This window comes from Delphinapterus leucas, unplaced genomic scaffold (genome assembly GCF_059928025.1).
Source record: "Delphinapterus leucas isolate spDelLeu-1000000601 "Yukka" unplaced genomic scaffold, BTC_Dleu_Yukka2 spDelLeu_asBTCV2_sq25, whole genome shotgun sequence".
Taxonomy (NCBI): Eukaryota; Metazoa; Chordata; class Mammalia; order Artiodactyla; family Monodontidae; genus Delphinapterus; species Delphinapterus leucas.
In genome coordinates, this window is record NW_028322234.1 from 6,592,266 (window position 1) to 6,617,729 (window position 25,464).

A 25,464-nucleotide genomic window follows, 5' to 3' on the forward strand; every position below is an offset into this window, starting at 1 on the left:
GCAACACAGCGAGGAGGCAGGTTTGGCCCCGCGGTGCAGCTTCCTTTTCTAGCTGAGGACCATCCAGGGCACCGGGATGAGGTTCCTGGCGCTGCCCTAACAAAGTACCACAGACTGGGTGGCGTCAAAGAGAGGAATTTACTCTCTCTCACAGTTCTGGAGGGCTGAAGTCTGAAGTCTAGGTGTGGGCCGGGCCACACTCCCTCCGAAGGCTCTAGGGGCAGGTGCTTTCTTGCCTCTTCCCACTTCCGGGGGCTCCAGGTGGGCGCTCCTTGGCTTGTGTCGCTCCAATCCCAGCCTCTGTCATCATATTGCCGTCTCTTCCTGTAAAGACACCAGTCATCATTGGTTTTAGCGGCCGCCCCAATCCAGGATGACCTCATCCTAACTAATTACGTCAGCAAAGACCCATTTCCACATCAGGCCACGTTCACAGGTTCCAGCGTCAGGTCAGTATAGACGAGCCTTTTGCGGGGGGGGACACAAGTCAGCCCGCAGCAGTCCCCCGCCGAGTGACAGCTGGACGTGTCTTGTGTCTTCTTCCCCAAGGGCCGCCACTGGTGATCCTGGGGGCCCATCCGTCCTCCTGCTGGCCTCCATGCTCCTCCCCTGCCGTTGCCCTGAAGGATTCTGGCACATTCTACGAGGGCCGTTAGTCACCTCCATGGCGGGTGTCTGTACCCCGTGAGTCAGATGCCTCTGACCTTGCCCGGCTGCCTCCCTCGAGCCTTAGCAGTGTGAGCCGGCAAGGCCAAATTTCCCCAGGGGTTAGGAGCTGCTGGAGGGCGGTGCCCATGCCAGCTTCCAAAACAGGCTTGAGCCAGGTCCACGTCACAGCCATAAATGTGCTTCCTGAGGCGACCATTTGGAAAAGGGAGAAGGTTGTTTTAGTTTAGAGCCAGGCTTTGCAGCCAGAGCACCACTGACGTCTGGGGCCGGGTCAGTCTCTGGGCTGGGGGCCATCATGTACACTGTGGGGTGTTGAGCAGCACCCCTGGCCTCCACCCACCCGATGCCAGTAGCATCCCCTCCCCCCAGTGGCAACAACCGAAAAATGTCCCCAGACATCACCAAGTGTCCCCTGGGAGTAGAATCTCCCCTGGGTGAGAACAGCTGCCTTAGTCACAGCTTGTAATCCCACAAGACCCAGTCACCGTTTCTTTCAAGTGTTGATGGTTTAGAAATTGTCCGTAAGTAAGTCCCAAGCATTCTGAGCTAACTTGAGAGTTACTTTCTAACAACAGGAATAATTAGCTACTGTGCCTTTGGGCCCACTGTGTGTCAGGCTTTGGGTGCCACAGTCTTCATCCATCATCTCTCTGAGGACTCACAACAGCTCTGCTCATTTTAAAGACGAGAAAACAGAGCCCCAGAGAGGTGTGCTGGTGTGCAAATGTCCTGGGGCTGCCATCACAGAGTACTATCAATGGGAGAGGGTGGAGGTGGAGGGCTTAAAACAGCAGGAATTTATTTCCTCACAGTTCTGGGGGCCGGAAGTCTGAAATCAAGGTGTAGGCAGGGCTGGCTCCTTCTGGAGGCTCCGACGGAGAATCCATCCCGTGTCTCTCTCCTGGTTTCTGGTGGCTGCCAGCAACCCTTTGGCATTCCTTGGCTTGTGGCCTCATCACTCCAGGCTCTGTCTCTGTGTCCGTATGGCCTTCTCCCCGTCTGCCTCTGTATCTCGAATCTCCTTTCTCTTACAAGAGCACCGTCATTGGACTTAGGGCCTACCCCAAATCCAAGATGATCTCACCTCAAGATCCTTACTTTAATTCCATCCGCAAAGACCCTATTTCCAAAGAAGGTCCCACTCACAGATTCCAGAGATCAGGACTTGGACATATCTTTTTGAGGGACACAAGTCGACCCAGTACAGTGTGGGTACCCCAGGTGACACTGCAGGCAGCCACAGCCAGACCACCGTTAGAACCCAGCCTGAGCCTGAGTTCACGGTACCCCTCTGCACCTTCGTGAAAGATTTCCTCTCTCAGCTCGGCTGGGGCCGCAGGAAGCCTATCGGGACTTTTTCTCAGCTCCCTGAAAGGAGAAGTTGAGTTGTTTTGAGGTTTGGGTGTCGCCGGGCGCCCCCCAGGCAGGGGTTGCAAACTTGCTGTGCAATTCTGACCAGAAAACAGGAAGGCGGCACTGTGGAAAGCCGGTTCCAATCAGCTGATCTGCCCGCCCACTGCAGTTAACTGTTACTGTCACCGTTTCACACGATGTCACTCGGCCACCCTGCAGCCTGCCCCCTGAACCGCCCCCAGAGACGCGACGTTTGTGCAGGAGTGTTGCCTTAGGTCAGAAATACTGAAGGTGCAGAAGGCAGGCTCACCAGGGCAGTGCAGTCTGGGGTCCGTTACCCATGCCGGGCGCCCTGTGAGAACCTGGCGACATTGTGATGCAGCTGCCCCGGCATCAGCCACCACCGGGCTGGCCACAAAGCCCACCCAGGACGTGCCCCTCTGCCTCGGTTCTCTTTGTCCCTCCTGAACTGTAACACACGCCACTGACATTTGCCAACGCGCACAGGGTTTTAATTTCGAAAGCAGAACTGAAACAAGGATGCTTGCTGGCTGGGCCATTTTCCCAAGCGGCCAGAGGCCGAGGTTTCGGGACCTCCATGTAGCTACTGTGGCCTGGCCCACGCAGAGAGAGAAGGCGGCACCCCAAGCTGCCTGGCATACCCACAGGAGGCTGGTGACCAGGACAGCAAGGCGTGGGACCGAGGGTGTCCTGGAGCTCTCTGCTGCCCCTGACCCACCTCGGGGGCCCTGAAGGAGCCTGTCCTGGGACTGGGATGTGTGCCGGCCTTGGTCCTGAGCACCAGTCCTCACCGAGGGCCCCACAGACCCAGTGTCACGTGACCCCAGGCTCGCCCAGTCTCCGCCCACCCCTCAGGCCACTGGGTCTGCTCCCACTACCCTTTGTCAGCACTGGCCGGCCTACCCGAGCAGGTCACCCTGAACCAACATGCCATCATTCACCTTGACCTTTACCCACAGGGACATCTGCCCAGAACATGTCTTTCCCTCCCACAGGATGAGGATGGGCCAGTCTCTGCCCATCACTGGGGACACACGGGCAAAGCCACTCAACTGGTGTGACACAAGGTTCCAGAACCAGGGGTGTGCCTCTGCAGTTAGGTTTTCTGTTTAAGAGCTTTGTTGAGGTATAATTCACCCATTTCGAATGAACAATTCAGTATTTTTTAGCAGATCCACAGTGTTGTGCAACCTTCACCTCTATCTAGTTCCAGAACGTTTCCATCACCCTCAAAAGGAGACCCCATTAGCAGTCGTTCCCCATCGCCCCTCCCCCTGCCCCTGACAACCACTGGTCTTCTTTCTGCCTCTGTGGGTTTGCCTGTTCTGGACATTTCATGGGATCACACGAGATGTGGCCTTTTGTGTCTGGCTCCTGGCACTCAGCTTGGTTTTTTTCCAGGTTTATGCACACTGTAGCGTGTGTCAATGCTTCATTCCTTCTTCTGGCTAATAGTCCACTGTATGGATAAGACCACATTTTTTTTTTACCTCTCACCAGTTTTCTCAGGATTTCAATCCTTTGTATCGCTGACTCTGCAGCTGAGTTTTCTCCTCAGTCCTGACCCCCTCCCTGCCCCAGCCAGGCCAGCGTCCCCCCCATCAGTGTCCCCCTCCGTCAACAACGGGAGGGTGGAGGGTGTGGGGCGGAAGTGGAGGTGATCCCACTGGAGACTCTTGAGCTGAGCCGGGGAGGAGAGCGGAGCCCTGGCCAGCAGCCTGCTCCGGGTGTGCGGGCCCCCCGGGCGTGCCGAGGGCTGGCGGGGGGCGGGCAGACACACCTAGGTCCGTCCATCTGTGTCATCCATCTACATGGGGCTGTCACACCTGCGAAGAGGCTGGTGGCCAGGAGGGGGCTGGCATTCGGGAGCAGTGAGAAGTGAATGTGTGGCGCAAGCCACCCGAAGCCTCGGAAAGCAGAGCGGGCTCCCGGAGCCGAGGTATCAAATCAGAGCAGACAGAGTCCAGGGGGGAGAAGGAGGCGGGCTCAGAGCTGGCTGCACAGCGCTGTCGGGATCTGCTCCCCGGACGCTTGCGAGGACTGCGGTCTGGGGTGCTTCATCCAAGGGATGCGCCGGCAGCACAAAGACCCCCTTGACCCCAGCCTTGTCAGGCCTTAGAGGTTGTCCAGTCACGCAGGAGCAAGCGGCGAGCTGGGGCACCTCCCAGCCTTGCTCATTAGCTACGGGAGGAGGTAAGTTTGCCGGGAGGAGTGAATGTTGAGAAAAGGGCATGGGGCCACGGACAGGCCTCTGGGGACCATTTTGGGGGCATGGGCCCCGGCAGGGAGGAGGCTCTGGATCAGGTCAGAAGGAGGCAAGTTACTGATGTCGCACCCCTACCCCCACGCCGAACCCGCAAAGTGGGCCGGGGCATTTACAGCAAGAGGGGTATCTGGGCTGGGAGCCTTTATCTGGGGCTTGTCTGTCTGTCTCCAGGGTCCTAGGGCCCCAGAGGCCCAGATTGTGTCTGCTTTGCGTTTTGGGGTGTTTCTCTGGTCTGTTGATGGGAAAGTCGGGCGTCAGCAGGCAGCTGGGTGGGGAGGCAGCGGGATTAGGCTCGGGAGAGTCTGAGGCAGCAGCATGGGGTGCTCCAGGGAGAGATGTGCCAGCCAGACATACCCAACCCCCAGCCAGTGGTCAAGGCTCAGCTGGACCTGGGCTGTTCTCGAGGCCGGGTGGCTGGAAGGTCGGCACTGTGAACATCAGAGTCAACAATCTATGCAGGGGTAGGAGGGGAGTGAGAGCCAGGCCAGGGTGGGCTCCCGGGAGAATGAGCGTTAGAGGGAGAAAGGCAAGGATGGAGGAGAGGATGCCGTGGGGCCTGAAGGCTGATCACTGAGAGCCTTGGAGGGTTGTCCCACCAGGGCAGCTGCAGGGAGGGAGGAATCGAATTTCTGGCTGCTTCTGTGCCCCAAGTGGCTTCCCCAGGATGTTTGGGGAAGTCGTTGGGGGGCCCTGGTTTGGCAGAGCAGCCCGAGGGCGGGCAAGACCTGAGGCTGGAATCCAGGGTAGGAGGGGGACAGCAGGAGGGCCGATCCCACAGAGGATGACAGGGTGAATGAGGCCTCGTGTGGGGTCAGCTTCAGGCCTTGCAGACAGAAATACAGAGGGGCCAAGGCTGTGCTTCCACGCTGCTGACACCTGGGGCCAGATCCTTCTCTGGGGTGGGGTGCACTGTGGGGTGCTAAGCAGCATCCCTGGCCTCCACCCACCAGATGCCAGTAGCACCCCCTCTCTCAGTCAGAACAATTATGAATGTCCCCAGGCATCACCAAGTGTCCCCTGAGGGGCAGAATCACCCCAGTTGAGAAGAATTTTTAGGCTGACTGCAGGCAAAGAATGATTTCAGTGTTACAGATGTCCTGTACCCAAATAGGTTCAAATTTGGGGGTTAACATCGTGCTGTTGTACTTACACGTCAACCCATCTGTGCTCAGTTCTGTCTCACCAGCTTAACAAGGGGTGGGTGGTGGGTGGGGATGCAGTTTCTGGCTGGCGATCTGCTTCGTTTCTGGGGACGGGTGGCTGGTGCTTTTTCCTGCCCTGTGGCCAGCCACGGCCAGGAGAACGGCCACTGCCCACCCACCACCAGAAACCTCACGTCTTTCTCACCAGCAACAAAGTATGCTCGGATGCAAGGGTCAGGTTTTCCATCCAAGTTTGGTCTTCCAAGCACACTTGGGGCGAAGTCTTCAAGTGTTATTCGAAAAGCTGCTCATCAATACAAAAAAAAAAAAAAAAGCAGTCACTCACGTGGTAACACCCAGAGCTGAGAAGTCACACACTCCCGCGGGTTTTCTTGCAGGCGAACGTCATGAAAGAGCTTTAGTGGATTTTGGGTGCAGTTCGTGCTGGTCCCTATGCGCTGGAATTTTGTCATCCCCTCCACCCCGTCCTGCGGGGTGACTTTCTGAACCTCACACCAGGTGCTGACTGTGGTTCAGCTCTTCTTTAAGTGTCTCCCCAACAGGAAACAAACCAGGGCTGCCATCGTGGTTTTTGCTGCCGGGGAACATGCGTGGTTATCCACCCCACTTTGGTAAAATTGTGACATTATTTTGTTAAAGCTTTTGGTTGCACCTTGGTGCTTTGCTTTGCTTTGTTCAGATAATGGTTCGTTTTTTTAGTATCTTTTCCCCATTTGAAGTATAATTTCTTTTTGCGTGTACCAGGGATTGGCCCACTACAGCCCACAGGTTAAATCTGCTTGTTTCTACGCATAAAGTTTTATTAATACTCAGCCACACCTGCTCATTTACATATTGTCTGTGGTGGCTCTCAAGGCAGAGTGGGGCAGTTGTGACAGAGACACTGTATGGCCCCCAGAGCCAAAAATATTGAACCCCTGGCCCATTACAGGAAAGGTTTGCCGACCCCTTGTACTTTGTGCACGTGGAACATGCTAGAACATTCCAGTTACTTTCTCTGTGCACACTTCTGTCTTCTGCTCTGCTCTCCCTTCCCAAACATAAGGAAACCAGGTTCCCACCCTTGTTCCAGATGGCTCCTGTCACCAGCTCAAATTTTCTGTGTTTGTCTGTGCCACATGTGTGTTCATATATTCATAAATATACATCTATCTACAGGGGAGTCTGAAAGCGGTCTTGAGGGGTCAGAAAAGAAGGACTTGGATGTAGATGTCCCAGAAGTTCATCTCATAAGTTCACCTTTCAGCTCTCCCTCTCCTGCTCGAGCGCTCTGTGTTCCACAGGCAGCTGGGAGCGCTTGTGCAGCCAGGGTGTGTGAGCTCTGGCTGGGGGTAGTGGGACCTGTGTGTGGGCCCCTCCCAATCTCACATATCCAGGAGGGGCCCTCAAAGGGTTTCCAGCCGCACCCTGGGCCCTAAGACCACCTGCATCCTGCCTGCAGGGCAACACGGTCTGCCGGGGCACAGTAGGACGAGGACACCAAGCAAGACCCCAATGCCTCCCGGACCCACCCTCCCCACCCCAACCCCTGGACCCTCCCTCCACAAGCTGCCAGGAGAGGCAGCATGAACTCGCTGGGGCTGATGGGGCCAGGCCAGAGGTGCACACTCAGGGCCACAGCACCCCTGGAGGAAGCTACCGTCTGGGGTGCCAGATGTGTGCCCAGGAGGATGTGCTGGAGCTCACGGCAGAGGGATAATTCAGCCAGAGAGATGAACATTAGGGCAGGCTTCTCGTAGCCTGGGGTTGGGGTGGCTATGTTGCCAGCCCTGGTGCTTAGTACGTATTAGCAGGCATGGGTGTTCCCAGCTCACCACAAGGATGTTACAAGATGTGGAAAATGGTGGGAGCTGCTACAAGGCGCCACGTGGATCAGAAGGAGGGAACGGGGGCAGAGTGACAGATAGCCCAGAGACTGCGCAGCTGAGAAGTAGGGCCACACCAGAGCAGGATGGAGGTACAGAAGGGTAAGAGGTTGTCTTTGGGGGTGTGGAGAGGATCGGGGTGCCCTACAGCCGTGAGTGCCTAGGCCTTTGATCAAGGGGACCCTGGAAGCGTTAGGGAGGGGACGGCCACCTGGAAGCCGTGGCCCACCGGCATTCTCTGCCCCTCCCGTGCCCTGCAGACCCGCGAGGCTGCCTTTCTGGCCTGCTGCCTAAAAGGGCAGAGCCTGACGCATTGTAGTAATCTAAGCCTATTTTAGACCAAAGTGGAAGTTATATTTTTGGGAACATTGCATCTAAGAGAAAAGTGAGATTATGGGTGTATTTTAAGCAACCAGAAGGGCTTCCTTGGAATTTGCAAAAAGAGTTGATTAAAAGGCAAAGCATAGCTCCGGGCCCAGGACATCCCTGCCATGGCCACCGCCCTTTCAGAATATTCTGGGCACTTTGCTGCACCAGGGCTGGGTGGTGGGTGGGGCTGTCTGGCCATCATCTATCAGGTACATCTGCCTCGCTGTTTGGGGCAGGGATGCAGCCGGGCGTCGAGTGACCACAGGGCCTGGCAGCCTATTTGTTTCCTAGCGATTATCCAGGATGGAGTGGCTTCAGGGCCCTGTCCCCAGCATCACTGGGGAGTTTCCTTCTGGAAGTTTCCTTCTGTGTCGATCAGCCGCTGCTGGCCGCAGCCAGTTCCCGAGGCCATGCCCAGCAAGACCTCAGTTACCTGAGGCCCAGAAGTGATCTGTCTTTTGGAAAGGCCGAGGGGTCAAGCCCAAGGCCCTCGGTCAACCGCCCAGCCACTGACCAGCCCTGCGACCCCAGCTCATGGCTGTAGACCGGCTCCTCCTGGGTGGAGGGGGAAATGGCCACCCGCTGGCAATGGTCAGGTGCCCGGACCCAAAGCCTTCCATGATGTGAGCTATGAGGATACGCTAGATGGTATCCTCACCCCTTTAATAGAGAGTAAGTCACAGCAACCTGTGAGTATTTACACACTTCCACTTAGCCCTTCCTGAGGGGCCAGGGATCTCCAGGGCAGCCAATTTAAAAAACAATTTTTTTAATTGAAGTGTAGTTGATTTATAATGCTGTGCCAATCTCTGCTGTGCAGCAGGGTGACTCAGTTATACACATACAGACGTTCTTTTTTTGCATATTCTTTTCCATTATGGTTTATCACAGGATATTGAATATAGTTCCCTGTGCTCTACAGTAGGACCTTGTTGTTTATTCATCCTGTATATAATAGTTTACATCTGCTGATCCCAAACTCCCAGCCTTTCCCTCCCCCACCCCCGTCCCCCTTGGCAACCACAAGTCTGTTCTTTACGTCTGTGAGTCTGTTTCTGTTTTGTAGACAGGTTCATTTGTGCTATATTTTAGATTCCACATATAAGTGATGTCATATGGTATTTCTCTTTCTCTTTCTGACTTACTTCACTTAGTATGATAATCTCTAGTTGCATCCGTGTTGCTGCAAATGGCATTATTTTTTTCTTTTTCGTGGCTGAGTAGTATTCCCTTGTATATACGTACTACATCTTCTTTATCCATTCATCTGTCAATGGACATTTAGGTTGTTTCCAGGTTTTGGCTATTGTGAATAGTGCTGCTATGGACGTAGGGGTGCGTGTATCTTTTTGAATTACGCTCGGTTCTTAGCCAGGGGTGATTCTGCCATCAGGGGACATTTGGAAATGTCTGGAGATGTTTTTTTGGTTGGCCAAGGATGCTGTTCCACATCCTACGGTGCACAGAACAGCCCCTCTGCAAAAGATGGTGCGTCCCCAAGTGCCAGTAGTGCTGAGGCTGAGAAACCCACTCTAGTTTAGGGGCCTGTAGGATGTACAGTTGAAAATCAGGCCTGGGGCTCTGGACAGAGTCTGCAGGGAGCTGTGTGGATCCAGGAGCCACTGCAGGGACAGAGCTGCTTATTGGAGGTGTGAATATTGGTGAGACTGTGGGGAGGGGGAGAGAGAAGATTACAAGGACCTGAAGCCCCAGAGGGAACTTCTCCAGTTCTGCCAAAGTGCCTGGACCAGTTCTTTCCCCTCAGCATGTGACTGTGTCCCTCCCCTTGGAATTTACCACCTCCAGGTCCTCTGGGCCAAGAGCCACCTCTGCCAGGAAGCCCGACTCAGCAGTGCATGTGCTGTGTGACCTACAGCAAGTTGACCTCTCTGCTCTGCCTGCTGATCTCTCCTGCCCCAGGGCCTTTACACATGCTGCACCCACCTGCGTCATCATCTAAAGGCCACCCCGAAGCCTCCTGGGAGAGGCAGAGGAGAGCTCCAGAGGGTCGCGAGGCCAGCAGAGTCCTAGCACAGAGCCAGCACAGTGTGGCTCCCTGCCCCACGCCCTGAGGCTCTGAGGGGCCCTTTGGTGTTCAGCGCCCATTTGTTTCCTGCAGGAGCTAGTCTAGCTTAGCAGCCGCAGATCTCAGCTACAACAGAGCAGGGAGTGAGTGTGCCCTGGGATGAGGCCCTGGCAACGCTGAGGCTGGGGGGACACCTCATGGGGATCCAGCCCTCATGTGCATGGGCAGCCTTCTGCACCCGTTCCAGAGCTGCCCCATAGAGAAGATGGGAGGTGCCAAGGAGAGGCCCCCCACAAGGGAAACGAAGGCTGGGGCAGGCCTGTGATGGAAGGTCGGAGGGAGGATCGCATCCACCTGAAAAAGAGGTGACTGGAAGCACTTTACGCCAGAGCACTGGGGACATCAAAGGGCCTTTGGACCCAGTGATCCTCCTGGACTCAGGTCAGCACCAGCCGTGGCCTCCCCAGACCCAAGGAAGATGGAGTAACCCACCAAGGCAGGCCTGGCCATTGCTCCTACTGTCCCTTTTCAAAGAGTGGATACAATGGAGATCACTCAGCCATGAAGAAGAATGAAACACTGACACATGCTACAACGTGGATGAACCTCGAAAATGTTACACTGAGTGAAAGAAGCCAGACACAAAAGGCCACATATTTATGATCCCATCTACATGAAGTGTCCGGAACAGGCAAATCCAGGGAGACAGAAAGCAGATTAGTGGTTGCCAGGGGCTGGAGGAGGGGGGATGGGGAGTGGCTGCTCTCAGGGACAGCGTTTCCTTTTGGGGTGATGAAATGTTCTGGAAATTGATAGAGGTGACAGTTGCACAACATAGCGAACATGTCAAATGCCACTGAATCGTACGTTAAAATGGTGAATTTTATGTTATATGAATTTTAGCACAATTCAAACAGAAATGCAGAGCGGGCTGTACATATCTGGAATGCTCCCCGTCAGGTCCCACGACATCCACCCCTCGGATTCCTTCCCCTCTATCTTGCAGTGGGCAGACAGGAGCCCAGCCATTCTAGAGCCGGTCCTATCAGCTCTGGCCTCTGGGGTGGCCCCAGGGGTACCTGAGCTCCATCTCCCAGGGCCTCACCCCAGCCCCTGATCCAGCAGCAGGATATGGGACTGGCTTGAAGTCAGACCTGAGCCCCGTCCCTACAGAACAGGCCCTCTTAGGTGGAATTTCTCAAGCAAATGTGGGAGGTGCCTCCAGAATGTTTCATCCAGCCACTTGTCTTGAACATTACCAGTTCCATCCATGAATATTCGAAGTGGAACCTTCATTATGCTAATTGGCAAAACCCTCCCCCAAGGTTGAGTGACAATAAAATTGGCCAGAGCGGGTTTGCAGTGGCTGCTCCCGTGGAGTGTATCCTGGATCAAGCAGTTTGCCCTGACGTGGTAGTTTATACCAGGGATCTGCAAACTGTTTCTGTAAAAGGCCACATTAATTAGCATTTCCAGATTTTAGTGCCACGCAGTCTCTGTCACTACTTAGCTCACAGCTACTCACTCTGTATCGTAGAGCAAAAGCAATACGTAAACAAACGGGTGGGGTCGTTTGCCAGTAAAACTTTATTTGCAAAAACAGACAGTGGGAGAGAAGCATCAAAGATACCCAGATTGAAGGACATCTTACAATATACTCAACCTGTCCTCCTTAAAACTGTCAAGATCTCAAAAAACGAGTCCGAGAAACCTGGCGTGGAGCCGTCAAGGAGATGTGAGGACCGAATATAACGTGGGATCCTGGGACAGAAAAGGGACATTAGGCGGGGAAATGAGGACATCCGAATGAAATGCTAACTTAGTTTAATAATAATATATCAGTCAATATTGGTTCATTTGTTCGTTGTGACAAATGTGCCACCATATTAACAGTAGGGGAAACTGAGTGTGGGGTACTTGGGAGTTCTCTGTAATATTCTTAGAAGTTTCTTGTAAATCTAAAACTGTGCTAAAATTTATAAGTTATTAAAGAAAAGAAAGGTATCAAGCCAGATTTGGCCCATGGGGCATAGTCTGTGGACCCCCCCCCTCTGCCAACACACACACACACACACACACACACACACACACACTTAGACAAAATCCCACCACATCCATGAGATGCAAATCTCAGGTGAGGTCCTGGCAAACTGAACTTTGACCCCACGCACCTCTGCCCTCTCCTACTTCTCCATTTCGGTCGGCTGAGCCATCACCACTGGTCTTTGGTGCTTTCCTCTATCGCCTGCATACTCGCTAATAGCATATCCTGTTGTCTCTTCCTCTGAAATATTTCCTGCCACTGCCCGGGCTCCAGCTGGTGGCCCCGCTGGTGTGTACAGGTGACAGTGTCCAGCAGCCAGGGTGGTGTCCACGGTACTGGCTTCCCAGCTGAGCCTGCATCAAAGCACAACCTCTTGTCAGGACTGGGGCCAAGCCACTGAGCCCAGTTTCCTAGATAATCCCTTGCTTCTCGGGGCTATGAGGAATCACAGCTGAGAGGTGGCTCTGGGCAATGATTTTTCTTCCTGCGCCTGTTCCTTCATCGTCACGGGGGCCTGATTTCTTCTCCCTCTCCCCTCCACCTTACAGTGCCTGGCTGAACAAGGCTACCGGGTGGCAGTCAGGATGTGAATTGGACCCATCTGGGGTTGGGGTACTACTGGTGGGGAGTAGCTGATCTCGGTGAAACTCCGGAATATGAAAGTTTCCCGTCTCTTGGGGCTAAGCGTGAGGAAAGCTGTCTAATTAAACTAAGTACACTGAGCATGAAGCTGTTTGCTCTGTCCCACTGTAGACTATCAAGACCCCTACTCCAGGTGTTCAAGAAAGAGGGAGGGGTGTAAGTAGACACCCTCTTGCTTTATTTCTCCCTAGAGATACTTCATTCTCATAATAAACCCTAGGGCAATAGTTCTCACCCTTCCAGGAATCAGAATAGCCTCAGGCTCTGGTTTAGGAATTTTGACTCCTTAGCCTTTCCAGAAATTCTGCAAGTCTGGGTTGAGGCCCAAGTCTGTATCTTTTTTATGTTTTTTGTTGTTGTTGTTGTTGTTTTTGCGGTACAGGGGCCTCTCACTGCTGCGGCCTCTCCCGTCGCGGAGCACAGGCTCCGGACGCGCAGGCTCAGCGGCCATGGCTCACGGGCCCAGGCGCTCCGCGGCATGTGGGATCTTCCCAGACCGGGGCACGAACCCGCATCCCCTGCATCGGCAGGTGGACTCTCAACCACTGCACCACCAGGGAAGCTCCCAAGTCTGTATGTTTAACAAATCCCCACAGCTCATACTTGGATTCTCAACCTTTTCTCTCTCTCACCGTAACCTACCAGAGCAGCAAGGTAGTGGTGACTCATGGTGGGGGGCGGGGGAATCTTGACAATTCTGACTCTCCTTCCCCACTGTTGTAATCAGGGGAGCCCCAGGATGACAGGTTTGCTCACCCCAGGTATGGAGGGTGGGCCCAAGGGGAGCCTGGGGCCCCAAGGGGCATCCCTCTCCCCAGGAGTTTGGAGAGAGGCTACAGCACCCGTAGGGAGGGTGGAGGGAGCTCTGGAGACCACAGACTGTCCCTCCAGCCCACCCCTGGAAGCTCAACTTGCCTCACGCATGCCAGTGCTTAGTTTTGCTGCATGGAAAGTATCAGAAGTCCTCGCCGTTCTCAGCAGCAGCGCCATGCATGCAGTTTGGGATCTGTGCAGGGAAACAGACATCCTAAAATGAAACCTTCCCTAACGAGCCGCCACTTACGGAGCAAGCCCTCCACTCACACTCCCCACGCGGCTCAGCCCAAGCATGGCTCCTTCCGGTCCGCCAGGCCTAGTGGGTCCTCTCTCCCGGACGCATCCCACCACACAAATGCAAACCAAATCAGGTGCAAAGTGAGGTTGAAAGATCTTGCAAAAGGTGCGTGATTTCAGGAAGTCATCAGAAGCGACCTGGAGAATTGCTCCGCCTTACAGTTACTCAGCCACACTCACAAGCAGCAGATGGGGGAGAGAGCGAGTGATGGAAGCCTGAATTTCAGAAGGGAACGAGTCCATCGTGTTGCTAAATCTAAACAGGTTCATTCTGCCTAAACGGAGAGAATTTTCAGCCTGACTCACAAAGCCAAGTTCAACTCCATGCCTTATGAACAAGACACAACTAAACCAAAGTAGTTCAGGAAGCTAAAAGTAAAGGGACAGGCACAGATGTATCAGACAGGGTAGAACACGGCTGCAGTCGTGACGCGTAAAAGGTAGAGCTCAGGCCTCTGAACGTCGCGTGATGAAGAAGATTCATCGTAATGCCAACGTCCTCAACGTACTCTCAAGGTATAATAGTTGTCAACATCTATGCGTCATAAAACACAGCAGCTGCTTTTACAAAGCAGCAATTATAAAAGATACTGGCAGAGATAGTTACAAGCACATAACATAAGGCTCGTTGAGTGGACAGCAAATAAGCAGGGATGTAAGATGCCCAAACCACACATTTAGGCAGATCTTGTGGCCGTGTTGCAAACCCTTCCCTCCAATATGAGAATAAGTCTTAAGTATTCGTGGAATGTTCACAAAACTCATCCCTGTATCAGGTCACAGAGAAAGCATCTAGAATTTCCAAAATGGGAAATATTAGTCAGTGCTCTTAACAATGCAATAAAACTAGAAATTAATTTTTTTAAAGCCCTTCCATATGGAAAAAAAAATTTTTTTAAAGAAAAACTAGCCTTCTGTTAAGTCTTGGATGAAGGGGAAGTTAAAAACCAAAATTGTGGATTTTCTGGAAATCAGTGACCAAAACTGTGTATTATGAGAATCCATGAGATGTGTTTAAAGCAGTAATGAGAGGACAGTTCATAGCCGTAAACACATTCTATCCATAAATATGAGCAAATGAAAGTAAGCGAATTAATTTCCCAACTCTAAAACCTGAGAAAAAGAACCAAGTAAACCCCAAAGAGAATGACTTGGGTATCAAATGGATAAGATGAGCCCTCAGGGATCTTGATGAATCCCTCAAATATTTTTGGTACAGTAAGAACCAAGCAAGACCCTCCCCCATCAAAGTTTAATTTGTTCTTTATTCTTTCTGTGATCTACACGTGGTTTCATTTATAACCTAAACCAAAATTCAGTGAAGTATGAGATACAATAACTTGTTTCATACTGGATTTCTTCTTTCTTTTTTTTTCTAAGATTTGATCACCCCACCTCCTGCCACTCACTCCACGACACAGTTTACCGTGAAACTTCAGCCCCTGGTAGGAATCTGTCCATTTCAAAGGGCCTTGTTCTGGCCCCAGGAGCCCTTGTTTTCAGCGTTTCTGTCCATCTGTGGCTGACAGTCAGTGCCCTTCCGGATACGAGTAACAGAGCCTGTTACAAACTGGGGGCACGGAGATGGGGTGAGTCTTATGTCCTGTCAGCACTCAGCTCTCTCTACGTGCCCCCATCCGCCCGTCTGTCTGTCCATCCAGCCTGCCAGGTGTCCCAAGCCCCGTGGGCAACAGGAAGAGAACAGAACCCAGGCTAAGGCTGGATGTCAGCCAGGTCCTGGAAAGTTTCCACTTCCTCATCTGTGATTTGGGGAGCCATGAGGTTGGGGGTGATTCCTCCACTTCCTGCCCGGCATCCACAGGCCCACAGAGCCTGCAGCTATCACCTACGTGGGTTGGCAGGGGGTCGGGGGTCCCATCTTCCTCCCCACAGCCGCCGCCTCTCACCACCGTCATCGCCACCCCCTTCCCACCATCATCCTTGTCCTCACCCTCCCTGGATCCACCTCCCTCCATCTGTTCTCTGCACAGCATCTCTGTGGAAATCACATCAGCCGTGCTTCTCCCTTCCCCACCTCCCACCCCCTCCGCTCCCAGCCCCCAGGGAGCTTTTCTGTCTCTCCACACAGCCCCTCTAAGCCTGTGACTCCACTGGCCCATTTTGTCCTCCATGCTTCCTGGTCCTGCTTCTCTGTGTCCCTACAGTGCTTTGGGGGGAGACCAGTCAGCCCAGGCAACACTCACACCCTGTCATGCTCACCTTGCGTGTCTGAGTGTTGGAGTCTTCTCCCGGCCCCAGCACTGCCCTGGCCCCCTTTGGGAGAAGGGGACATTTAACCGAGAGCCTCTAGAACAGTGGCTGGCACACCTACCCTGTAAAGGACCCAAGGGTCAGTATTGTCAGCTCTGCTGGACCAGTCTTCACCACCACGATTCAGCTCTGCCATAGTCCAAAAGCAGACACAGACCGTTCGTAAACAGACGTGGCTGTGCGCCAACAGAACTTTATTCATGGTGGTTGCACGTTGAATTTCATATCACTTTCATGTGTTGTGACATATTCTTTTGATTTTTTTTTTCAAGCGTTTAAAAATGTGACAACCATTCTTAGCTCACAGACCACACAGAAACAAGTGGCTGGCCGTAATTTGCTGGCCCCGGTAGAGGTCAATGTCTAAGCCTGCCACCCACCCCGCATTCCCCCCTTCCTGGGCGTCAAGTAGGCGTCCTCCCCGTGGCCACGTCCATTCATGTACGGGTCGTCTGTGGCTTCTTCACGCTCCCACAGCAGAGTTGAGTTGTTGTAGCAGAGCCCCAAATATTTATTAGCTGGCCCTTCATGGAACAAGTTGGCCCGCCCCTGGTTCACACAGATGGTCCCGTTTCGTCCTCAAACAACCTGAGAAGACAGGGGTTTACCCCTTCATTTTACAGGAGAGGAACTTGAAACTCAAGAGCAGTGAACTAATTTGTCCGAATCCCCTGCCGACGCAGAGCTGTTCTCCTGGACTTCTCACCAGGAAGTAGCCCTCCACCCACACACACCTGGGGGTTATTTTCCTGGCATTTCCACACAGGAGAGCCCCAGCCTGACTGGATGCCCCTGGGGATGTTTGCTCAGCAGACACAGCAGAGCAGATCTCCAGGGCGCCTCGGGCCATGGGACGCCTCCCAGCTCTCCTCCTGCGGGTCCGGCAATCGCCTGTGTCCCCACATGGACACGATCTGGGCATGGGCTGAGCGCCGTTTCACGTAGAAAGGTACGCCTGGAACTTGGAGAGCACTTGGGAAAATAAAATAGCCCGAGTTCCAGCGGTGGGGCTGCCGTGCCAGGGCTGGTTCCCAGTCACCCTCGGGTGTTGCCTTTCTGCACCCACACCCAGGGCTGGAACAAGAGGGCTCCTGCAGGCCAGTGAGCGGGAGACAGTCTCCCTTTCAGCCCCATTTTTAGGCTTCACAGTGGCCTAATATTTGCTAGTGTTCTCTTACCGTTCACAGCCTCTCCTGGCAACAGTGGACACTCCTCTCTGGCCTTGACTGGACACAAGAGATTTGGAAGTCCTGTATGGCATGGCTTGTGGTCCCGGGGTGGGGAACAGAGGCTCCGCCTAGATGTGGCATCGCAGGGGGAGGGGCAGTGTCAAGGTCATGAGAGGCAGTGGGCAGCCTCCAGGGTGTCGGGAGGTGGTGACATCTGAGCCATGGCCAAGGTGGACGCGGAGGGGGCGTCCCTGTCGGAGCACCACCTGGGAGGGGGCTCTCTGAGGCTAGAACGGTGCCAGACACAACGGCAGCCGACCAATACGTTGTTGTCAAGTGAATGAATGAAACCGCATGTACAGAAGCACCACACACTTGGGAAGGGAGGTCCCTGCGGCTAGATCAGGAAAACAGAAGGCCGGCCCCACAACCAAGACGAAACCACCGCAGCAAGTGAGGACGGCTGCAGGTGTATCTGAGGGCAAAGGAGTTATCCCAGTTCAGGCCACCTCCGCCTGGCTGGAAGGACCACCACCATGCAAGGTGAGGCTGAGGGACTTCTCTCCAGGGAAACCCCTTCTCTGGGGTCAACTGTCAACACAGGAGATAGCAAGCACGTTTGCCTTGGTGAGCTCATTCAGTGGGGCTTTTCAGTTTTGAAATCGGAAAGCAAAACACTGTTTGCCTAATGCAGTCCGTCTCAAGGCTTGTCCGGTTTTCAAGTGGGATGCACAAGAGACCAGGTGTGAACTCAAGGCTCGGGAATCCACCTGCCGGGCTGCCGGGGCAGGCAGACACCCCGAAAAGTCTCAGGCCTGCTCACCTGGCTCCCAGCTCTGAGAACCAGCCTGGACCAGGGACTGAGCGGCTACGGGCATGGTGTGGGTTGGGGGTCGGGGCAGACTTCGGGGAGGTCAGTTGACCTCTCTGTGCCTCAGTTTCCTCATCGGAAATGAGGAAGGCAGGTCTGCCCCTTAGAGGAATTCGAGCAAAGGAAAGAGTCACAAGGCCACAGCACTCCTGGCGTGGGGCTGGTGTACACCACAGGTCATTCTTTGATGTTATATCGCCGTTCTTCCTAAAATACTTACTGCGCGTTCCAACAGAGAGAAGAGCCATCCTGTTTAGATAGAAAATGTACCGTCTGGAAATTTCTGGCTATGTAGGCTGCTCAACCCTGGATGTCTGTTTTTTTTCGGGGTGGGGGGGGGTCTGTTGGGTCTTAGTTGCAGCGCACAGAATCTTTCGTTGTGGTGCACAGACAGGCTCTTCGCTTCATTGAGGTGCACGGGCTTCTCTCTCGTTCTGGCGCGCAGGCTTAGTTGCCCCGCGGCACGTGGGATCTTAGTTCCCCGACCAGGGATTGAACCGGTGTCGCCTGCACTGGAAGGGGGATTCTTAACCACTGGACCACCAGGGAAGTCCCCAACCCTGGATGTCTTTGATTTAAAAAAGCTTTTTCAGTCTCCCCAAAGGAGAACCTCAAAGACAGAGGCAGTTAGAAGACAGCCAGACATCCCCTGGCTCTTGACATCCTTGTCAGGGTGGGGGGGGGGGCCACCTGGAGGGGGCACACGATCTGAGAAAGTCAGGGTACGGCTGCTTCGTTCATTTTACCTAGAAACCGTGCTTGGGGGTGGGGTTGAATTAAGGGGTCATCTCTTTATGGTTTTTTCCTTTCATTAGGTAAACTTTTAGCATGGTTCTATCTTTTTTTCCAAGTGTACAGCTTATGTGAGAAACATGTCTTTTATATTATAAAAGGGAAAAAAAGCATTTCAAAGAAAGTAGAGGCCTTTCTCGAATAGCGTTTTGCCAGAGCCGTGGATCGTCTGACGTGATGGGAAGACAGCATGAGCATGTGGCCACGCCTGCGCCAGTGCCAGATCATATCGCATCACCGCTGGCACCCAGGTCCCGCTTCATCCCTTCCATCCATCCCCAACCCCACATGATCCACCGGGCACACCAGCCACCCTTGTGCTTGGAGGCAGTGCACGGCCCCGGGAACAGCTACACAATAGCTCCCCTGGCTTCGGGTGCCAGGCCAGCGTTTCCTCCTCCTCTAAGGGACGTATAATAGCACCAACCGGATATTTTTAGATCAGCTTTGAAAACTCGCAGTGTGTTGAGACCGCATACCAGACGCATGAGGTCACTAGGCCCTGCGCTGGTAATCGCAGAACCAGAGAGATGGTGGGCCCTCACATCCCGAAGACATTCCCTCTTATCCCCAGGACGCCAGGCCTGGCTGTTTCCTTAGAAATCGCCACAGAGACTTGTCCCGAGTTCAGAAGGGACCACTATGGCTCTTCCGGATGCAAATGTGCATTTCTGGGCTGTCTCTGCGGAGGCCCTGAACACAGGCACTGCAGGGACTTAGGACTTGCCCCTGGAGGGAGCCCACTCGGTGTCGGGCACCCCTCTGCCATCTGTTTGAAGTTAGGACATGCAGGACTTGGCATGCTCGCTCGTGGGAGCTCATTTTACCACAAAGCAGGTCTGTCCTCAGCTCGGACACCACCCTGCAGGGTCTGGAAGGAAAGGAGGAGACAGATCTGCTGTCTGCTTTTCTCAGAGCTGTGGCTTTACCCCATGGGCTTTACCCCTTTAAAAGCTGAACTCAGAGGGAACAGGAGGTTAAACCTGGAAAGACAGTTTTCTTCGCCAGGGAGCCCATCAACGCCTGCAGTGCGTGTGGGGACCCTCATGACAGGAGGGAGCCCCAGACAACCCGACCCTGCAAACCCCTTTTACCTCCATCTGTACACAGCAGTGATTCTCAACTCGGGCAATTCAGCTCTCTCTGGGGATGTTCTGCGTTGTCCCAGATGCTACCGGCATCTGGTGGGTGGAGACCAGGGATGCTGCTCAACACCCTACAGTGCACAGAACAACGGCCCCACCCCAGAGAAGGATCCCACCCCAAGTGTCAGCAGTGCTGAGGTCAGGAGAGCAGGGCAGACCATGGCCTGGCCCCCAGCAGCTGGCCTATAGCTCGGTCACACACATCAGGATGCTGTGAAGAAGAGGAGGGGGTGTGGTCTCTGTGGCTGCTGTCTGACTCCAGAAAGCACCTTCTCAAGCTCGGTTCTGCTCCACCAGGCCAGGTGGAGACCCCCCCTCAAAGGGCTCCCGCAACCCCACCCTGAAGGTACCCCCTTTGCAGTCAGGGCCGGGTTGCCTCTCTGGGGCCGCCTCCTCCTCTGTCACTCTCCTGCTTGGCAACTTGGCAGTTGGTTCAGGTTTTACAGCGAGGCCCGTTTCTGGGGTCTGGAGCCCCAGGGGCAGCTGGGCAGGAAGTCACTCATCCTGTGACCTGATCAGCCAAGAGCGTGACAGGCGCATGGGCCCAACCGGGGGGCCTCAGCCCTGATCGCAAGCTCTGCTGAATGGAACCATTTTCCGAGGAAGAACCCCAGGCCTTCCAGCAGATGTTTTTTTATGGGGCTTCTGCCTTCAGGCGGTCGCACCAGAAGCTCTGATCAATGAGGGACCTGCGTCCATCCCCCCTGTAGAATGAGGATTTCAAGAAAATCCCGGCTCCTTTCGGTGTCTCCCTGTTCCTGGCTCCCCTGAGAGCCTGGCCACCTCTCTGCACCCTGCCCTTGTCCCCCGCCCCCCACACACATATCCAGACCTTGGCAGTGGCCTTCCCACCTCCTTCCAGCTGCCGCCTTCCTCCCTCCAACCTCCTCTGCCCAGCTCAGCCTCCTCAAACGGGAACAGTGTGAGCCTGACACCTTTTTCGTTTCTGCCAAGCTTCCCTTTTTGCGTGGAACTTCGGGGTGTCACCCCCCGCCATGCCATCTCTGCCTCTTCCCTTCCTCTGCCCGGCCTCACCACCACCTCTTATACTGGCCTCTCACTCCCCCAAAACAGGGAACCCCACTCCCCAGATACCTTTCCTGCCCTGAGTGCGCCCCAAGGCTCCACCACACCCTCTCCCTGGCTGTTCTCCCTGTCTGGGTACCATGTGGAAAGGCGGTACCCCAGGAACCTTCGTGGGGGACAGAGGGTGTTCCCTGTTGTAATCTGGATGGTGGTCACGTGGGAGACCCCACGGGAACTTGACCAAGCCACAGGCTCTGAGCACTATGCAGCCTTTCCTCTATATACTGGGAATGAAGCCCTGATTCTTACCACAGTGTGGTTGAACCCCGAAAACATCAGGCTGAGGGAAAGAAGTCGGATGCAAAAGGCCACCTAGTGTATGCCCTCACTTAGGTGAAATGTCCAGAACGGGCAAATCCAGAGACAGAAAGCAGATTCGTGGTTACCGGGGGCTGGGGGAGGGAGGTGGGGAGGGACGGCTCATGGGGACGGGTCTCCTCTGGGGGTGACGGAAATGTTCCGGAACTAGATAGAGGGGATGGTTGCACAACGTAGTGAATGTGCTCAATGTCACTGAAGTGTTCACTTTTAAAAACTTAGTTTTATGTTATGCTAGTTTTACCCCAATTTTAAAAAAAAAAAATTGCAGTGAACCAGCTTGTCATCCCATGGAATTGCAGGACCCCTCCAGCCTGGGACCTGTCCCCACGTCAGCTCCCTCACACTGCAGGTGTCCAGCCTGGAGCCCGTATCAACCCAGGGCCTAGCAAACTCCTTCTGGAAGTAAATATTCTGGATAATAAATATTTTTGGCTTTGCAGGCCAGATGGTCTCTGTCACAGCTACCCTGCCATCGCGGCAGAAAAGCAGTCGTGGACAACCAGTAAATGAACGGTCCTGACTGTGTGCCAACACACTTCATTTATGGATGCTGACGTGGGAATAGGATTTTTACATGGCAGGGAATATTACTCATCTTGGGGTTTTTTGTTTTTTTGGGTTTTGGGGGGTGTTTTTTTTGAAACCATTTACAAATGTAAAAAGCACTCTTGGCTGACAGGCAACACAAAAACATGCAGTGGACTGGATTTGGCCCACAGGCCGGAGTTTGCTACGTGAACAGTTATTACTGAAAAAGAATTCTGACGATTGGCATTTCTAATGTCCAGGACTTAAAACTTGAACCCCTTCCACACCCTCAAACACAGAGATAAAGAGTAAGCCCGTGGGATGCGCTGGGGCTACCTACCTTTCTGTTCTCCAGGTCTCTCCTGGAGTCTCTGCGTGACTTCCAGGGAGCCCCCAGGCTCCAGGCCGAGGCCTGTAGAAACTTCATCCTCACAACCTGAAAACCTCCTTTTGTTTTCCTCCCAGGCTTTCGGGAATGCTAAAACGGCTCACAACAACAATTCCAGCCGATTTGGGAAATTTATCCAGGTCAACTACCTGGAGAGCGGCATCGTGAGAGGGTGAGTCTGTAGCCACCCAGGCTGTGCACTCAGCCCTCGGTCTGAGGTCCTGAGCTTCCCTGCGGCGGGGTGCCAGGACTGAGCCAGCAGAGTGCTGGGTGCTGAAATCGTGGGCCGGCAGGCATTTGTGAATCGTACAGGGAAGCAAGTGTGACTTTCAGTCGTTGATGTGAAAGTCTGAGCGGTGGGTCGAGGTGGGAGTGTGGGTGGGGGAGGGGCGGCACCTTCGTAACCAACCCTACCTTCCCCAGGGCAGCCCCGTGGGCCCAGGCACCCACGGAGTAAGCATAGTGAGCTAGAGGTCCTAGCATGATAGAGTTTGCCAAGAACAGGCAAGGGCACACCACAGGTGCCCTGGTCTTGACGTTTCTAATTCAGTGGGTCTAAGGATGCCACAGGGAGAGTTGATGTGGACTCTGGCATTTGCCAAGCATGCCCCTTTAGCTAGAAGGAGACGTGATGCTGGGTAGCAAAGTGAGGCAGTTGTCCAGGAAAGTACTCAAAGGAGGTGGGTGGGTGAGAGGGAGTGTATGTAGATTGATGGATGGATTCATGGGTGGGTGGGTGGATGGACGGATGGGTGGAAAAATGGATAGATTGATGGATGGATGGGTGGGTAGATTCATGGATGGATGGATGGATGGATGGATGGGTAGATTCATGGATGGGTGGATGGATGAATAGATTCATGGATGGATGGATGGACTCATTGGTGGATGGGTAGATTCATGAGAGGCTGGTGGGTAGATTGATGGATTTGGATGGACACATGGATGAATAGGTGGATGAGTCCATAGGTGGTAACTGGATTGTGAAGTTGACTGCCTGGTGGAAGTTAAAACAGGTCTACATTTTGTGCCAGAAATGTGAGTTCCTTAGGTGAGGGCACAGTTAAATTCAGCTAAATGTGTAATGTTGAAATTGTGTTCCCCAGAAAAAAGAAAGAAATTGTGTCCATTTGCACTCTGTGCAATGGTTATACTAATGAAAATATCTGGCAGCTTTATGCAATGAGTTAATGTTACAAGGAATTATCTATTTTGTCATAATGTCATTTCAGAATTTAATACTATAGGATTTATTTTTCTTTAAAAAAATTATATTCTGGGTAGTTTCAAGTAGTTAAAAAAATATAATTGTGATTTAATACTGCATAGGGTTTGGGATATTTTTCTAACAGGCAAAGGTCTTATGAGCCAATAAAACTATTTCACAGTGGGAAAAAAAAAAGGCTTTTCGGCACAGTCCATCGCCTGGTGGCTCGAAGGAACCCAGCCCCTCCACATTCTGATGTGAGGGTCTGCAGTGGCAGTGGGATTTGGGAAGGCTCCAGGTGAAGTTCTGAGCCTCAGGATAAGAAGCCTTAAATGTTAGACGTGGGGAGACCCGGGCAACAGGCCCCTGGAGGCCGTGAGAAGGCGCCGGTGTTTCAGGAAGGGAGAGGTCCTCCAGGACTTCAAAGTATCCAGGTTCTTCTGTCCATCTAAACCTAACTGACGATCATTTCAGTTGATGGTGCCTTTTCAAGACGAGGACAGAAATGTTATTTTCCCAAATCCTTCAGCCCCTGGCTTCTTTCCTTTTTCCCACTGCCCAGGCCCTGATGGGCAGTAGTGCAGGAGAGAGACCCTCAATAAACGCAGCATCTGCTCTGGCCCCTTAGCCCTCAGGGACACTTGGAAGTGGGCCTCAGCCCCCCCATGGGCTGTCCAGTGGTCCCTTCCCGACTACTGCTGGGCCCAGCTTGGCATCTGCATGGGCGGAGCCACCCACCTGTCCCCACCTGCCCTGCAGGTTTCAGCCCTTTCTCCACAAAGACCCTCACTCATTTTACTTTATTTTATTCTATTCTAGTCTACTCTAATCTACTCTATGCTGTGCTGCGTGGCTTGCCGGATCTTAGTTCCCTGACCAGGGATTGAACCCGGGCCCCGGCAGTGAAAGCGCTGAGTCCTGACCACTGGACCGCCAGGGAGTTCCCCCTCACTCCTTATTTTAAATCTGCTTTTCTCCCATGGGTCCATATTTTGCACAGTTGTATCTGCCACATTGCAGAGCCTCTGACCAGCAGGAAAAGCCCAGCGTATCTTACTGGGTAGAGGACACAGAAACAGTTGCTTTAGTTCCAGTGGCTCCTTGGGAGCAGAGACACCAAAAGGCTGCACATGTTCTCCTGGGTCCCAGGCTGGCTCTGCAGGCCAGAAGCCAGAGCCTTGGCTGCCAGTGGGCACCGCTCCCCGCCTTCTCCTCCCAGACCGCTCCTTCCTGCGTTCTCAATTTCACGTCCTGTGGCTGCTGAAACAAAGTACCACAAACCGATTGGCTCAAAACAATAGTTTATTCTCTTACAGTTCTGGAGGTCAGAAGTCCAAGATCAAGGTGTGGGCAGGGCCACGCTCCCTCCAGAGACTCTAGGGGTGGATCCCTCCTGGCCTCTTCCAGCTTCTGGGGGCTCCAGGCATCCTTGGCTTGTGGCCGCATCACCCCAATCTCTGCCTCTGTCTTCACGTGGTCTTCTCCCCTGAGTCTCTCTGTGATCTTCTCTTCTGTCTTTTGGGACACTTGTCCTTGGATTTAGGGCCCATCTGGACCATGGAGGAAGATCTGATCTCCAGATCCTTCACTGAATTACACCTGCAAAGACCTTTTTTCACAGTCACAGTCACATGTTCCAGGTAGACATGTCTTCTGGGGGCCACCATTCGATCCAGCACACCAGCAGGGCTGGCCCTCAGCTGAGTGGCCAGCCTGTCCCACCTCAGCTCCTGTCAGGCTCAGCTCCTGTGGCCCTGGGTGGCTGGATCTCATAGGCCAGCTTTAGAGTCCTATCTATGGCCTCAGATTCAGGAAAGGAAGTCCTGCCTCGGCCCTTGACTGTGGCCTGCCCACACTCCGAGGAGGGAGGTACACTTCCTGTCCAGGGAGCAGCTGCCGCCAGCTCACGAGGAGCAGGCCCAGACCCGGTTCTGCTTTTGGGCAGGTGACACTTCTCGATGCCACTTCCCGCTGAGGCCAAGGGTCAGGGGCAGTCCAAGTCTTCCCCCAGTTCCCCAATTTGCAAGGCCTCGTCTTCCTGTGGGCTCAAGGGCTCAGTGCCAGCGGGATCCCTGGCTCCCTCAAGACCCCCGTAGGGGCCTAGGCTCCCAGAATGATCAGCAAAGGGAAGAGGTGATGGCCAGTCAAATGACAG

At 53.7% G+C, this 25,464-nt stretch overlaps 1 protein-coding gene across 12 annotated transcripts in view; it reads left to right on the plus strand.

Moving 5' to 3' along the window:
* MYO9B (myosin IXB) overlaps positions 1-25,464 on the plus strand; it is an 89,028-nt gene that overhangs the window by 21,394 nt on the left and 42,170 nt on the right. For all 12 annotated transcript variants that reach the window (XM_089905238.1, XM_089905247.1, XM_089905242.1 and 9 more), the window contains exon 3: positions 22,180-22,274. In XM_089905238.1, the coding sequence (XP_089761364.1) occupies positions 22,180-22,274 (95 nt within the window). The remainder of the gene's footprint in view (positions 1-22,179; positions 22,275-25,464) is intronic.